Genomic DNA, 13924 nt, shown 5'->3' on the forward strand with positions numbered 1-13924 from the left:
AAATAAAAACGAATAACGAATTCGTCATCGCAGTGCAGAACGTCATCAATATGCGACGTCTCTTGTAAAATTAGTTACGTAATCACACGGCGCTGTCTGTTTCAGTAGCTTCAAGAATGGATAAAACATCGGACACGGTCGACCTGGAAATGCGTCTTCAGACGCTGGAGAGTCAAATTTACGGAGAGAGACGAAACAAAAGTGGAAAACCGATCAAGGTTGGTCAATATAATCATAATAATAACAATAATAAACTATATTCTGAAGAATATGGTTGATAGTTAGGAAGCTAGTCAGCTATTAGCAGACGATGGGCTTTAGTGAACGCCCTTTTTTGTTATTTGTATGAATTTTTCCTGCACAACAATACGCGTTTATCACAAATTAGTGATTCTAGTGTATTTATGTATTGTTCAAACAGCTGCTAGGTCAGTTGTGTAGCTTAAACGAGCCGTATTACGGAGATAGCAGGTTAACTAGCTGTCAGTTATCGTTATTATTATTATTATTATTATTATTATTATTATTATTATTGTTGTTGTTATTATTTACTGTGTTTCTGTCTGTTCGCGGCTGAAATTTAATAAACAATGAAAAAGTCTAAACTGAGTAAATTACAGTATTATAAATTTAATTAACTAGATTTACTTGAAGTACAAATTTGAGGTGTTTTACTTCAAATTCATGAAATATTACTTAAAACCTACACCTGTGAAATTGTTACTTTTTAGATTTTTTTTTTTTTTTACATGCTGCCTGTCCAGGTATTTCTATTTTAGCTCAAATAACCGTGACTACACCCACAATGCCAGCCACTTCTGTGGTTATACAAACACTTTAGACCAGTTTTTTTTTTTTACATTTGCACAATCAACATTAAGTCTTGTTTTTGTTTTAGATTATTGATCTGATAAAACACACATGTTTCACAGTTCACTGCTATATATTGAGGAATTACATGAATGATCCATCACCAGCAAGATGGTTGAGTTTGAAACTGAAATAAAGTGAAGTCACCAGTTTACTTAACTTTTTGAAAACACAATTATCAATCTGAAAGTCTGGGTTATATAACAAAATGAATAGTTAGCAATAATTTACTAGCAGAAAACATGCTCTGGTCCCTTTAAGCCAGTAAATGGAGCTTCTCATCAGAGTGTCATATGATCTGAGTAATGTGTCTCGCTTACAAAAGGAGCACTGAGTGGATTTGTTTCCTTGGACACTTTGTTGTTGCAGTAGTGGAGAAAGTCACCGTAGTTTGTTGAGTTTGATTTACAGGCGTAAACGTAGTGTTTACTCCTAGATACGCTGGTTCCAGATGTTTCTTTTGAAATTAATAATTGTAATCGGAGAAGAAAGTGGGTGAATTAAAAAGACTATTTCACTGTGTTGCTCCATACTATCTCACTTTCTCCATGCTACTCTTGAACCTGAGAGTCAATGCTTTTGCACTGGCAAAGTACCACATACTGCACAAAAACCTGCTCAGACGAGTTGATTAAATGGATTGTGATGACTTAAAATCTAATCTGTGTCCTTTTGTCCGGTAGTGTGCCGAATCTCTGGCCAGGATCCAGGCCGGTTTGACCAACACGGCCAACAAGAGGGAACGGGTGAAGATTCTGCACAAGAAGAGTGAGTCGCACGCTGGGTTGTATCGTAATGTGTCACAACAGACGAGTCTACAGGCTCGTTGTAACTTTAATCATTTATATACGTAGGTTCATTCTTAAGTTACTAAGAAAGAACACAACTTCACATTCAGAGTGCATTCGTGCATCATGTAGTGCAGGGGTTTTCATGGAGCTGGGAGACTATTTATTTAAAAAAATAAATAAATAGCAAAAGTAATGTTGAGAGCAGACAGTTTGTGTGTGTTTCTTCATATGTGTTTGTGTTGCGGTGCAGTTGAGGACCTGCTGAAGTACCTGGACCCCCAGTTCACCGACCACATCACTGTACCAGATGCAATGAAGCTGGAGTTCATTCTTGCCGGTAAGAACCAGGAAGACCCTGTGCCGGATCAACAGAATCAAAATAAGTTACATTTATAACTGCAACCAAGTTAATATCAGATAATTTCTTTATATTAGGCGTGTGGTATTTATTTAATTATTTAAGTTATTACATAGAGAAGATTATTTTCTTTATTGTAGAGCAGCACTGTGATTCTGTTTTGTGTTTGTCTGCATGCAGAGGAGGACTTCCTGCTTTCCCAGGCTGCTTTGCTGGAGCAGGTCAGCAACATGCAGCCGCTGCTGGACAGCACCTACATCAGAGGTGAGTTTGTCTTGTGTTTTATATCTATCAAATGATGCGTTTGTTTGCTGCAAGGAGGTCAGGGAATTAGGATGAGAAAGTCCGCTGCTAAAATGTATCTTTACGTATAGTTTTCTGTGGAATTAAATTCTGGACATGAAAAACTAAAGTTTAGTTAATTTTATTTCATGTTTGCTTTTTCATATCCAAAATATTTTCTCCATTACCTTCAGTATCAGCCACCTCTAATGTGCTTTATCTCTTAAACAATCCTATTCCTGTTGTTACCGCTTATTTACTGTTGTCACAGAACATCCTGCTGTTTTTTATTAGCAGAATGTCATTCGTTGTGCCTGTAGTTAGCTTCTGTGTTGCTCCGGCTCCACACGTGTCCCTGACTTCAGTTTGAACATTTAGTCGTGCTATAGAAAGAAAATAATATGAATATTTATTTATTTTCAAAATAGGATTTCCAGCGTTTTTTATTCAGTAACGTAGTGTTTGATGGTGTGTTTATCTCATCAAGCATGTGTTTCTGTTGCCTCCAGATGTTCCAGAACACGCCACTAAGCTCCAGCGCCTGTCACAGATCCACATCAAAGAGCAGGTAACACCCCCTCCCCTCTGTCCTCATCAGCCTCTTTGTGTTTTATCTGTTGACCCACTGTTTGTCTCCTTTGCAGGACCAAACTGAAGCTCAGTCTCTAGAAGTGAAGAAGCTTTTTGAGGAATACAACAAAACGGTAGGCATTTATGTTATTGTCCTATGATTTTTTTTATTCCAATAAATGGAAATAAAAAGTATTTTACACACAATCTGTTCTAAATGTCATGTAATTGAATGCTTCTGGTTGTACACTCTTGGGGGATAAAAGAGACACAATAATAATCCTTGAATAATACATTCAGCCTCTCCGTTCTTAATCTAATTTGTCTGGATCCACCAGCTACTGTTGCAAAATAATGATTTTGTCTTGTTGACATAAACTGACCCCTGACCTGTTATTGGCAGATGTTCCTGCTGTCAAAGCAGTTCACCCAGTGGGACGAGACCCTGAGGAAGCTGGAGGAAGACAAGGGTGTTCGGCCTGTGGAGTAGCTACTGTCAACACACACTCACACACACACTCCCCCAATGAGTCAGAAGGATCGGTTGTATAATAATAATTATCAATGTATAACCATAATTGAAATTAATCACTCAGCCAGGATATGTTGGTTTAAAAAAAAAATCTCCAACCCAGACTAATTATCTAACTTAAAAACAAAGTTGTTCCAAATATTTTTTAAAAACCTTGTCATTCAGAGGAACTCGCTCCCATCACGTCACGTGACTCTGCTGCTGTTTTGATTTTCAGACAATGGAGCTTTTTGTGTTTGCGTATTGACTCGATTTGTGACACATTCCAACGCTGCCTCCCTGCTGTAAGCCAGTCACAAGACTAGCCGCCACACACACACACATACACACACACACACATCCTTTTCAATGCTTGAGATTTTCTCTGGTTGACATTGTAAAAACTTAAATGACTGCAGTTATTACAATAAACATCCCTACTTTTTTTCTCTTTGACTTCTCCAGTGTGTCTGTTTAAAGCTGCACTGCGCACACACATTCAAGGGTCTCTGTGTGCGTTAATGTGAGCCACTGGTTTCCAACAAGCTTCACTAAACATCGTATTGGGAAGCATAAAAGTACAGGAACAGGTAGAGAGAATAGCGTGTGTTTAAGTCTGAGATAAAGCAAAGCTGTAGGGATTAATTTGCCAGTTTCCTTTGCTGTTAACTTAAACTTTTAATGTAGCTGCCAGTTGCATGTTCTATAGAGGTGGTGGAGGATGTGAGTAGCAGCTCCACGGTCTGCACATACGCAGAATGTGATCTTGTGGTAATGACTGATCTGCTGCTTGTTTTTTGTTGTAGTTTTACTGTATCAACGTGTGCTCTTGATGCAAGTTTTTTGTTTTGTCGCTTAAGGGACAAGCGTTGCAATCTAGCTGAGACTGATGTGGGTTTGCTTCATGCTACTGCAAATTCAATAGATAAATAAACCATTTGTTGAATGTCGGGGCAGATTTTGAAAGAAGACAACAAACCTTTATGTGTGCTGCTGATGTTTTTTAGTTTGCTGCAACTGTTTTTGGGGGGAAGGTTTGGGATCATACACATTTCAGTTGCTATGCAAACATTTGCACCTGCTGATAAATCCCTAAAATAATGAGGGTAGTTAGGTACCCGACTGGTAAATATACAACATTATCACTAGGCTGTTTTACTTCAACAGTTGCATCTTTTTGGAAATATGACATCTGTATTTCTCCATCGTCTTTTGTTGACTAAACAACTTTAAATCAAAAAGAAAATTCCATAATTTGATGGATGTTTGGGTCATTTTTTGAGGATTTTCACATCTTCCTAAAAGGGCCAGCCAGAGACGTCAGCGACAAGAACCAACTGATACCAGCTGACAAAGATTGTCTATGGAGGAGATGCTTCCCTCAGTTGTACAAAACAAAGTCTGCAGCAGAGTGTTAGGGGAGGCAAAGTTACCTCCTAGGTCAGACATAGGAAGGTGTTTTTAATATCCATATAACCCTGACTTTTATATTAGCGTATGTGTTGCTAAAAAACGTACAAATTAAGGTTAAATACCATTAGCCTAATGTCTAAATATATATATATATATATATATATATATATATATATATATATATATATATATATATATATATATATAAACCTAACGTGCCTTGTGCAATTACAGTTACAATTTTTGTTTGATCCGGCTAAAAATCATCGGCCGCCAAATATCAGAGTGACTCCTCTCCAGTTTGTGATAGAAGATCTTTGGCCGCGATAGGGCGCGAGAGGGAGTCTCCGGTGCGGCAGCTGCTCGGTGGAGACGAACAGCGGACCCTTCATGGACAGGACGGCCGTGGTGAAGGTCGGAGCCGCGGCCAGCGCCAGCGTCTGCGCCCTGTTCGGCGGCGTGGTGCTGGCACAGTACATCGTGGCCAAGAAGAAGCGAGCAGGGAAGAAGACCAGGATCATAGAGATGGTGAGTAAAAAACTAAAAAACGCAGACACTCGCTCGCTCGCTCTGCGCCTGCGTCAGGACGATGCGAGAACCGGAAGTGGGGGAGTTCTGCCTTCAAAATAATGACTTCCGTTAAAGGAAGGGCGTTCTTGGCAGGTTGTTGCAGTTTTATTGTTGTTGTTGTTTTACAATTGTGAGTACTTTACACATATTTATATGAAGTGTGTAAACATCTAGACACACTGAGTCAGGCATTACATACATTGTCATTACTAGTAGCAATTTAAACAAAACAAAAATAGCACTTGTTTGCTTTTATTCTGGAAACTACTTCCGGAAGTGTCTCGTCAGAAGTGGACGCTGCATGATGCTCTGCGCAGGCGCAAATTTCCCCTATAACAGCAGCTGTTTGTGCACGTTTTAGAGGTCATCACAGAAAGAGCATCAGCTCTTTCTTTCTCTTTAGACACCAGTAAGCTCGGATAGCAGCAGGTTTCAGTGATGTTGCGAGCATCATCACTGACACGCAGGTCAGCTTCTGGGAACAGTTTGGTGCTGAGCAGGCAGCATGGAGGTTATGCAAGCTGCAGCAAGCAGCACAGGAGTACACTCTGTCCAGCTTCCTAACCTGTCCGACAGGAATCACTAACATTCACAAATAATGACTACATACACATTGGGATAAAGGGTCATATGTCAAGACTTGTTTGACTCAAGTACAGACTTTTTTATTTTTTTATTTTTTTTTACATGTTTTTAGAAACATTTCTATACACATTCAGAATAGTATCCTAAATCTTACAATATTAATTCATACCTTCACTTACTTACTCACAAATATCATGTTTGCATAACCTTGTTTTTCCAAAATGTGTATATTTTTTATTATAAACTCGTTTAACCTGTGCACACAGGACAGATAACCATTTTCATTTTTCGCATGAACTTTTGTTGTGATTTATAGTTGTATTTATAGTAATTTGTTAGCTCTTCGTAAAGTCTGTTATTTATTTTCTATTTAACCTAGACACCATCCCTCAAATACTCATGTGAGGGTTTATATTGTTAGTACAATGTATTTATTTTCTCATTAAGCAGTTTCTAATTTGCGACATAGAGCCAGGCAGCAACCTCCGGTTCTGCCAAGTGGAGCCAATGCTTTGTGTCTTAAAACCTGCATTAGGGTCCATCCGGGGACAAGTCCTCTGGTTAAAAGTCCATGAGAAAATGACTCTTCTCTTGATTTATTACCTCAGTAAACATTAGTTTGTGGTCTTAATCTCTAGTTTAAAGTATTCTTCAATACAGCATGATGTTCATTTAGTAAATTATTGTCATTTAGAGTCAAAGGAGCTACTCCCCCTCTGCTATGTCCCGATATTGTGCAGCCATTACAGGGTGTTTCTGTATACTGTATCTCGACTGGAATCTATGTGAGTCATCATGTCTGAGTTATTTGACCCCACCTTTACAGGTGCATATTTGTACAGAGTGAGTCAACCTGGGAATCAGATTTATTTGCGTTGTGAGAGACCAAACTAGTGTATGTAACATAAGTAAATGGACTGAAATGGCACAGGGGCAAAGGCAGTCATTTGTTTTGCTCTGTTTTTTTGGCAAATCCAGTCGTCTGCTGAAGGACAGTAGTAGCAACACTTCAGCAGCACCTAGATGGATCTTACTCATAGCACTTTGTAGTTTCACTTTATTGAAGAAATTGTACTCTCTTGATTCTTGTTGTTCTTAGTTCATACTCACGGTTGAATGCACTTATTGTAAATCGCTTTGGATAAAAGCGTCAGCTAAGTGACATGTAATGTAATGTAATGGACTGACACCAGAGGAGGAGCTTTGGGGGATCCAGCAGCCACTCCGGCTGCTGGATGGAGACCCTTTAGCTTATTTCCTGTCCGACCTTCAGCATGGAAACTTGTGACCATCTGCTTTTGATGAGGCCTGGTTCTACAGAAGCACACAAACATCCGCTCTGAGCCCCCGTGACACTGAGGGGTGTCAGGGGACGTTCTTCTATGGAGCGAGTTTTGTCTCTAAATCCCAGCTTTGTCGTTTCAGACAAACTTCTTAATGAAAGACAAAAGATGTCTAGTAGAGGATTAGATGTTTTTCACACACATATGAGAACAGTAAACTATCTTCACATTACAGTCATGTGGGAAGATACTTTTGTCTTTCTTCCTGTCACATTTGGAGCGACACCTGTACTTTGGTATTAAACTGAGTCACGGATGAGTGTTTTTCGCCACAACGTTGAGGAACTATTCATGAGTGAGTTGTTGTAGCGTGTTCCGTCCCAATGATTATATATAATTTCATTATACTAGTGAAACTACAAGGCTTTAGGTCACCCTCTAGCGTCCGTTTTTTGTCAGTTTCCGCTAGTTGGACGCATAGTTTCTTTTCAAAATAAAGCCCTGTCTTCACAGGAAACCTACATTTTCCGCTACTTACATGCATGGTTTTCAAAATAAACTTTCACCATAGCTTTACTTAAGCACCAAAACTACTCTGGTTAGGTTTAGGCAACAAATGCACCTGGTTAGACATAAAATAACTACTGCATGTCACATTGGTGTCAGCAAAGTGTTAACAAAGAAGTTACGCAACAAAACCATGGTGTAATGAAGTTTACTTGGTTTCACAGAGAGGACACAAACAGCAGTTTCCCGGGTTAGAGTCCTGTGAATGTTTTGAACCATCCATCTGTCTGAAAAGAGTTGTTGCTGGGTTCTGTGAGGGAGTGTGTCTCACCTTGTTGCCCTGTGGAGGGCAGCACTGAGCTATGTTTGTGTTTTCTTTATGTTGCTGCTTTCCATAAATCAGCTTAAAATATGCATTTGTGGAAAGGAGGAGGGACAGAAGACCAAAGCAACAAACGAGTATTCAGGGTTTTCTACACACAGCACAGTATACGTTTCTGCCGTTACACGTGAGAGCGTTTTTATTGTTTTCACACGAAGTGACAATAACAGTGCTTTTATAGTTTGACAGGACAAAGACTTTTGATTACGAGTTTGAACCAAAGACAAAATGACAACTTGTTGCCCTGATCATTCACAGAGTAATATTTGTCTTCTTCTCCATTTTATCAAGTTGATAAGGGTTTGGTAACTATTCAATATTACTGGCCACAAGTTATTCACATATGCTGACAAAATACTCCAATTTCACCAAACTCTCTTGTAGCTCGATCTTGAACGAGTATGAGTCTTTTTTATCTTGAGAGTTGTTTGGGAAAGCCATAGAAAGTGAAGGTCATAGCAAAGAAAACCTTCTCTTTTTTTTTTACTGGCAATGCTGCTTTATCAGCAGCGACAGATGTCTGTCGCCATGACGGCCTCGAGCAGTTCCCAGTGGGGGCGGGGCCACAGGAAGCTGATGAAGGGCCCCTCCATGCAAAAAAGCTGGACCCAGTGTCGAACCATCATGACACTCATGCACGTCCACGTGGGTGTCTGAAAAATAACCAGGTGCTCGGAGGCATTTGTGTACTTGGTGGTTGCTGTTTGCTGTGGAGAACTTTGTATATTTCTCTGTGTGGCTGACAGGAAAAGGTTTCCCCGTCGATACTGAGAGTGCGGATCAGCAGCGGCAGTGGGAACAGATTTACAAAATAGTAGATACTTTATTAAATTGAATAGTATATGTAAATGAAGCAGAAGCAGCTAAAGTTTTGTAGTAGTAAGAGTTGTAGTAGTACAGTTTGAGTAGGCAGAGGAGGATAAGGAGTAGTAGTGGTTGTAACAAAGTAGTACGAGTAGAAATAAAGGGTAGTGATAGAAAACGGATACAAGTAGTGGTAACAAAATGTACTATTATGTAGTAGTAGTGCTAAGATTAGCAGTATTTTTCATAGTATGCAAAAGTTCCAGTAGTATTTTTGGATGTGGTATCAATAGTACTTGTGGTATTAGAAGAAGTAAAATCATTGTTATTGTACTTGTAGCAAGGTTCTGCAGAAGAAGAAGAAATAGTGTTGCGAGCAGACGTTGCAGTAGGATGAGGATCAGAAGCAGAGACAAAAAGTAGCGACAATCGCATTAAAAGTGGTAGTAGTAAGTAAGGTAGTAGTATTATCTGCCGTGGTAATTGTACTAGTAGAAGTAGGACTAGCTGTGGTTGCAGTAAGGTCATCAGTACAAGTAGTAGTAAGAGAGTTAAAGAGGTAGTAAATACTGTAGTTGTTGTAAAGGTTTCCTTAGCACTGATGGAAGAGGTAGTAGTACTACTACTACTACTATTACTACTACTACTACTACGTGTGCAGTACTCACAGTATAATATAATAAGTGGATTTTCATTCTGTTGTGCAAAGTAGTATTTAAACTTCTGGAAGGCTTTGAGAACAGATGCACCACCTTCATTCCTCCCTTCTTGTTTCCGTCTTTTATATTTTTCTCCGAGTGATTTATGTCTCGATACATATATGATAAAATCCAGATGTTTTCACATGCATATGCAAGATATTATAGATGAATTATGAGCTGTTTATATTTACCTCTAATAATAATAATACATCATTAAAACTACTAATGACCAGATTTGTTTTAATCTAAAAAAAATACTACCTTTTACTTTTTATGTTTTACTGACTTCCGAGCGTTGATATGATTTTTGGGAAGATAGAAAAACAAAACAAAATAATCTGGGTCCTCGTAGACCACCTGCTGTATTCACTGAGTTCTCAGCCACATTCAGGTAATCCAAAACTCCCGACCTCTCACCGATAATCTTCCGAGGACGTTGTGAAACAGCTCCAGGCGGTCGGCAACAACAACCGCCGGAGCTCTGCTGCATTTTTCAGTTCAGTCTGCAGGTTCGTACCTGAAACGGCAGCGTTAAAGCTCCAGCTGTTCAACTGCAAAGACGAGGAAGAAGAGAACGCACACGCTCGCCCCTCTGAGCCCAGAGTTCATTGTCATTGTGCTAAAGTGTAATAAGAGAGCGGCGACCCAGTTTTTTTTTTGGAGAGTTGTGGTATGCGACGCAGTCGAGGCCGGGCGGAGGATGAGCCCGGTTGTTCTCGGGTATCAGCGTGCTTCCAGTTCATGAAAACATAACCGACATAAGCCTTTACATAACAAAAACTTGTAGCCAAAGGATTTGTTTTAAATAATGGACTTTGCTGCTGTAACCAGGTGGCAAAAGTGAAGCTGATGATTAGTGTCTTAAAGCTGCATTCTCTCTACTGACCATCAGGGGGCGACTCCTTTAATGTATAGAAGTCTATGAAAAAATGACTCTACTTCTCTTGATTTATTCCCTCAGTGGACATGAGTTTATGGTATCCATCTCTAGTCTGAAGTCTTCAATACAGCACGATGATCATTTAGTAAATTATGGTCCATATATAGCTAACCAGAACATAAGGCAGTAATAATAATTTTGACTTCAGGGACAAAGTTGTGTTTCTTCTAAGAAACTTATTTTATTCCCACAAGCTCTCTGTTGGCTTGGATTTAGTTTTTTACACATTGGACATGTCAAATCATTACCAGTGGCAATAATGGGTTTCATGGATATTTTGATCAAATAAGGATTATTATGGTGTTTTCTTTGGCCTCGACGTGTGTGTGTGTGCGCGTGTGTGCGTGCGTGCGCAAGCCCCCCCATCAGCGTGACCGGCGATTGTTGGACCAAACAGCCTGATGCTCACGCTGAACCTTGACCCCCGTGACCTTCTGACTGCCGTCAAGCTATTTGCTGCACGTGTGTGTGAAATGTGTGTGATCAGCAGTAGCAGCGCCGAAACGAGTCAACCCCCTCCGATTGATTTTTAAAGGGTTACCTTTTCATGGGGTCAAAGGTCACATTACTGGACGCAGGGCAGGGTAGGTTTCAAATATGACTTTACCTCCCCTGGCCCCACTTCACGTCTATTTATACTGATGTGTGTTGACATGGGTCAGCTGGGTGTGTGTGTGTGCGTGCGTGCGTGCGTGCGTGCGTGCGTGCGTGCGTGCGTGCGTGCGTGCGTGCATGCGTGCGTGCGTTAAATTCTTTATTGTATCATTTCAATAGAGTGTCTGGCTACTTTCCATATAAAGTACAAAAGTCTTTTATAATCAATATTATTCTTATCATAAAAAAGTAGAATACCAAAATAACTTTATAACTTTATACATATAATAAATAACACGTATTTTGGTCTCTAAACCTTCCAAGCACTTGGTTCACACGGTAAATCAATCGTATCATTTTAGATAAAACTTCTTTCATGTTCCCGCCAAATATATATATATATATATATATATATATATATATATATAATATTTATATAATATATTAATATTTTACACAAAGCTGGTCAGGAGAAGTAGTTGATGCTCTCTGACGACGCCACTTAAGATGACTGTGAGTACTTGAAGCTTTTAAAGACTTAAAAAAACAGATTCACATCAAACACAACTGCAAATTTTTAAAGAGAAAATCTGTTTCAGTAAATACGTTTCCATTTAGTAACTGTCACAAGTGTCATGTTCTTTAAACCCAACCGTATCTTTATTATTCTGAATAAAGCATTCATGGGGTGAATATTCATGTTGTTCAAACCTCTCTGTAAAGGGGGAGGGGTCATGTTGGGCGACGCCCCCCTCTGTAGATATAAAAAACCCTGTGCTGCCACATAATCTTTTCCTCGCTCTCGTTTTAGCCGAGACAACAGACCCGCGGTAAGTGTGTGTGTGTGTGTGTGTGTGTGTGTGTGTGTGTGTGTGTGTGTGTGTGTGTGTGTGTGTGTGTGTGTGTGTGTGTGTGTGGTTATAACTCAGACTTTAGACACTTTTGGTTGAAAGTAACTGTAAAAACAACACCCACAAAAAAGCAAAATCTTTGCTGAAACAGTGGAGGAAATCCTCCTGAGTGTCTTCCTCTGGTGGTCGGATGCTTTGACCTTTGACCTCAGTAAGTGCTGCTTGTAATGTACTTGAAGCCTTAACCTCTGGTAGGTTGTAACCTGCTCTCAACGAAAAGATCAGGCACGTTAAATGTTTGCAACTTGTGTATATTTACATAAATACGGCTTCCATACGGAATGTGATGCAGTATCACATTTAGCATTTTCATTATCGATTTAATGTGCTGCTTTATTTTCTAGATTATTTCTCCTAATCTGTGAAATTTTGGGAACATAGTGAAAAAGTTATCGATGATGTCTTTAAATATCGTGTGTTGTGAGTCCAAAACTCAAAATATTTCATTTAATGGTGAATAAAACACAAAAAAGCAGATGATCTACGTGTCAGAGAGGCTGAAAAACTGCATTTTCGGAGTGTAGACTAATCGCTGCCTGCAGCTCTGACCTTGATGGGACTGTTGCATGTTTACTTGTTCATCGTCAAGCAGAATATCCAGTTTGCTCAGTCAGCAGGTTTGTGTTTCACTGTTGTTTATGTTCGACTCTAAACTTCGACTTGTGAAAGTCTCGACGAGTGTTTGTGTGTGTTTAGGCGGGGTCTAGGTTTTTATTATTAGTTTGCGTTCTGGGTGTCGTGTTCCTGTAGGCTCAGAGGGATTCATGAAGGCTCCTCCCGCAGCCCTCGCGTTGCATCAGAAAGGGCTTTTTAATATTCATAATCACATCTATTGAGCCATGCATGTATGTAAGCGTTGCTAAAAGTCGATCAATATGTCGCTCCTCAAAAAATATATCCAGCAAAAGCAACATAAGTCTCCTAAATGTTCTTGCCTTTTACCGGGCAATAAATCCAGTTGAGAACAAGTTATTTTATCATAAAAAATATTTTCGGCTCTTAGTCAATTTTGTTTTTTTTATGCTGAATTGATTCTCCGGCCAGACAGAAGTGATGAAGAAGGGCCGAATGTCGCCGGCTCTGTGCAGGGCGTGTTACCGCCCGCTTGTTCGCGTGGTTCCCCTCACCTTGTTAGGCAACACCAGCGGGTTCCAAAACAGTCAGCTCTTCCATAACTCCTGAAACCGGGACCAGGACTCACACCGTGCCACAGTAACCTTGAAATAATGACCTCAACCTCTTCGTACCGGAGCGCTAACCACAGACTCTCCCCACCCTCTCACAGATGCCTCAGTTCGAGAAGACGACGGTCCACATGAGGGACCCCGAGAGGGTGGAGCAGATCATCTGTGGCCTCATCAAGGGAGGAGCCTCCAAACTGCAGGTTAGACGTCCGAGAGTTCTGTTCTGGTGCAACGCCGCCCCCCGGTGGCACTGAAGCCCGCAGGCCTTTAGCGGCCTTTTTCAGGTCTATTATCCGAATCGTAACTGTCTGCTTCCCGCTGAGTGTTTTTTTACGCCTGGAGATGCTACAGAAATAGAAAGTCCAGCGTCCAAGTTTGTGTGGTGCTTCATGTCCCTCTTCTCTCGCTCTTGTTCGCCCACACTGAGCTCCTGCAGTTCATGAACTGATCTCGCCGTGATGGAATTAAATGTTTTTCTTTGGCTCCGTTGCAGATCATCACAGACTTCGACATGACGCTAAGCAAGTTCGCCGTCAACGGCAAACGCTGTCCGACGTGCCACAGTAAGTGCAACACGGCAAAAAAAAGAACAACAACGAGGCGTTTCTTGGGCCCCGTTTTGAACGCGAGTATTAACTGAGGTGATCTAGTAAATTGTAGTAATGTCG

General features: G+C 40.3%; 2 protein-coding genes across 3 annotated transcripts in view; both read left to right on the forward strand.

The window, feature by feature from the left end:
- Positions 1 to 83: 83 nt before the first annotated feature.
- dctn3 (dynactin 3 (p22)) lies at positions 84 to 3835 on the forward strand. Its single transcript, XM_068569444.1, has 7 exons — positions 84 to 218; positions 1554 to 1638; positions 1912 to 1998; positions 2200 to 2283; positions 2811 to 2869; positions 2946 to 3005; positions 3275 to 3835. The coding sequence occupies exons 1-7, from the start codon at positions 117 to 119 to the stop codon at positions 3359 to 3361; spliced, it is 564 nt and encodes a 187-aa protein (XP_068425545.1). The 5' UTR covers positions 84 to 116; the 3' UTR covers positions 3362 to 3835.
- A 1295-nt stretch (positions 3836 to 5130) lies between these two features.
- Positions 5131 to 13924, forward strand: part of nt5c3a (5'-nucleotidase, cytosolic IIIA) — an 11925-nt gene continuing 3131 nt past the window's right edge. The window contains exons 1-3 of one of the 2 annotated variants that reach the window (XM_068569439.1): positions 5131 to 5323; positions 13358 to 13456; positions 13750 to 13819. In XM_068569439.1, coding sequence (XP_068425540.1) covers positions 5186 to 5323; positions 13358 to 13456; positions 13750 to 13819 — 307 coding nt within the window. In that variant the 5' untranslated portion in view covers positions 5131 to 5185. Of the gene's footprint in view, positions 5324 to 11968; positions 11992 to 13357; positions 13457 to 13749; positions 13820 to 13924 lie in introns of those variants that run through there. The other variant, XM_068569440.1, reaches the window with a different exon arrangement.

This window comes from Clinocottus analis, unplaced genomic scaffold, assembly GCF_023055335.1.
Source record: "Clinocottus analis isolate CAN_PGR_092001 unplaced genomic scaffold, fCliAna1.0.p SCAF_9, whole genome shotgun sequence".
In the NCBI taxonomy this organism is placed as follows: Eukaryota; Metazoa; Chordata; class Actinopteri; order Perciformes; family Cottidae; genus Clinocottus; species Clinocottus analis.

What these genes read in the sequence shown, in the direction of transcription:
- dctn3 (XM_068569444.1), top strand. Translation starts at nt 117, where the DNA reads ATGGATAAAACATCGGACACGGTCGACCTGGAAATGCGTCTTCAGACG. An exon ending in GCTGGAGTTCATTCTTGCCG is followed by an intron (nt 1,999 to 2,199) that starts GTAAGAACCAGG and finishes GTCTGCATGCAG; the next exon opens with AGGAGGACTTCCTGCTTTCC. An exon ending in GGACAGCACCTACATCAGAG is followed by an intron (nt 2,284 to 2,810) that starts GTGAGTTTGTCT and finishes TGTTGCCTCCAG; the next exon opens with ATGTTCCAGAACACGCCACT.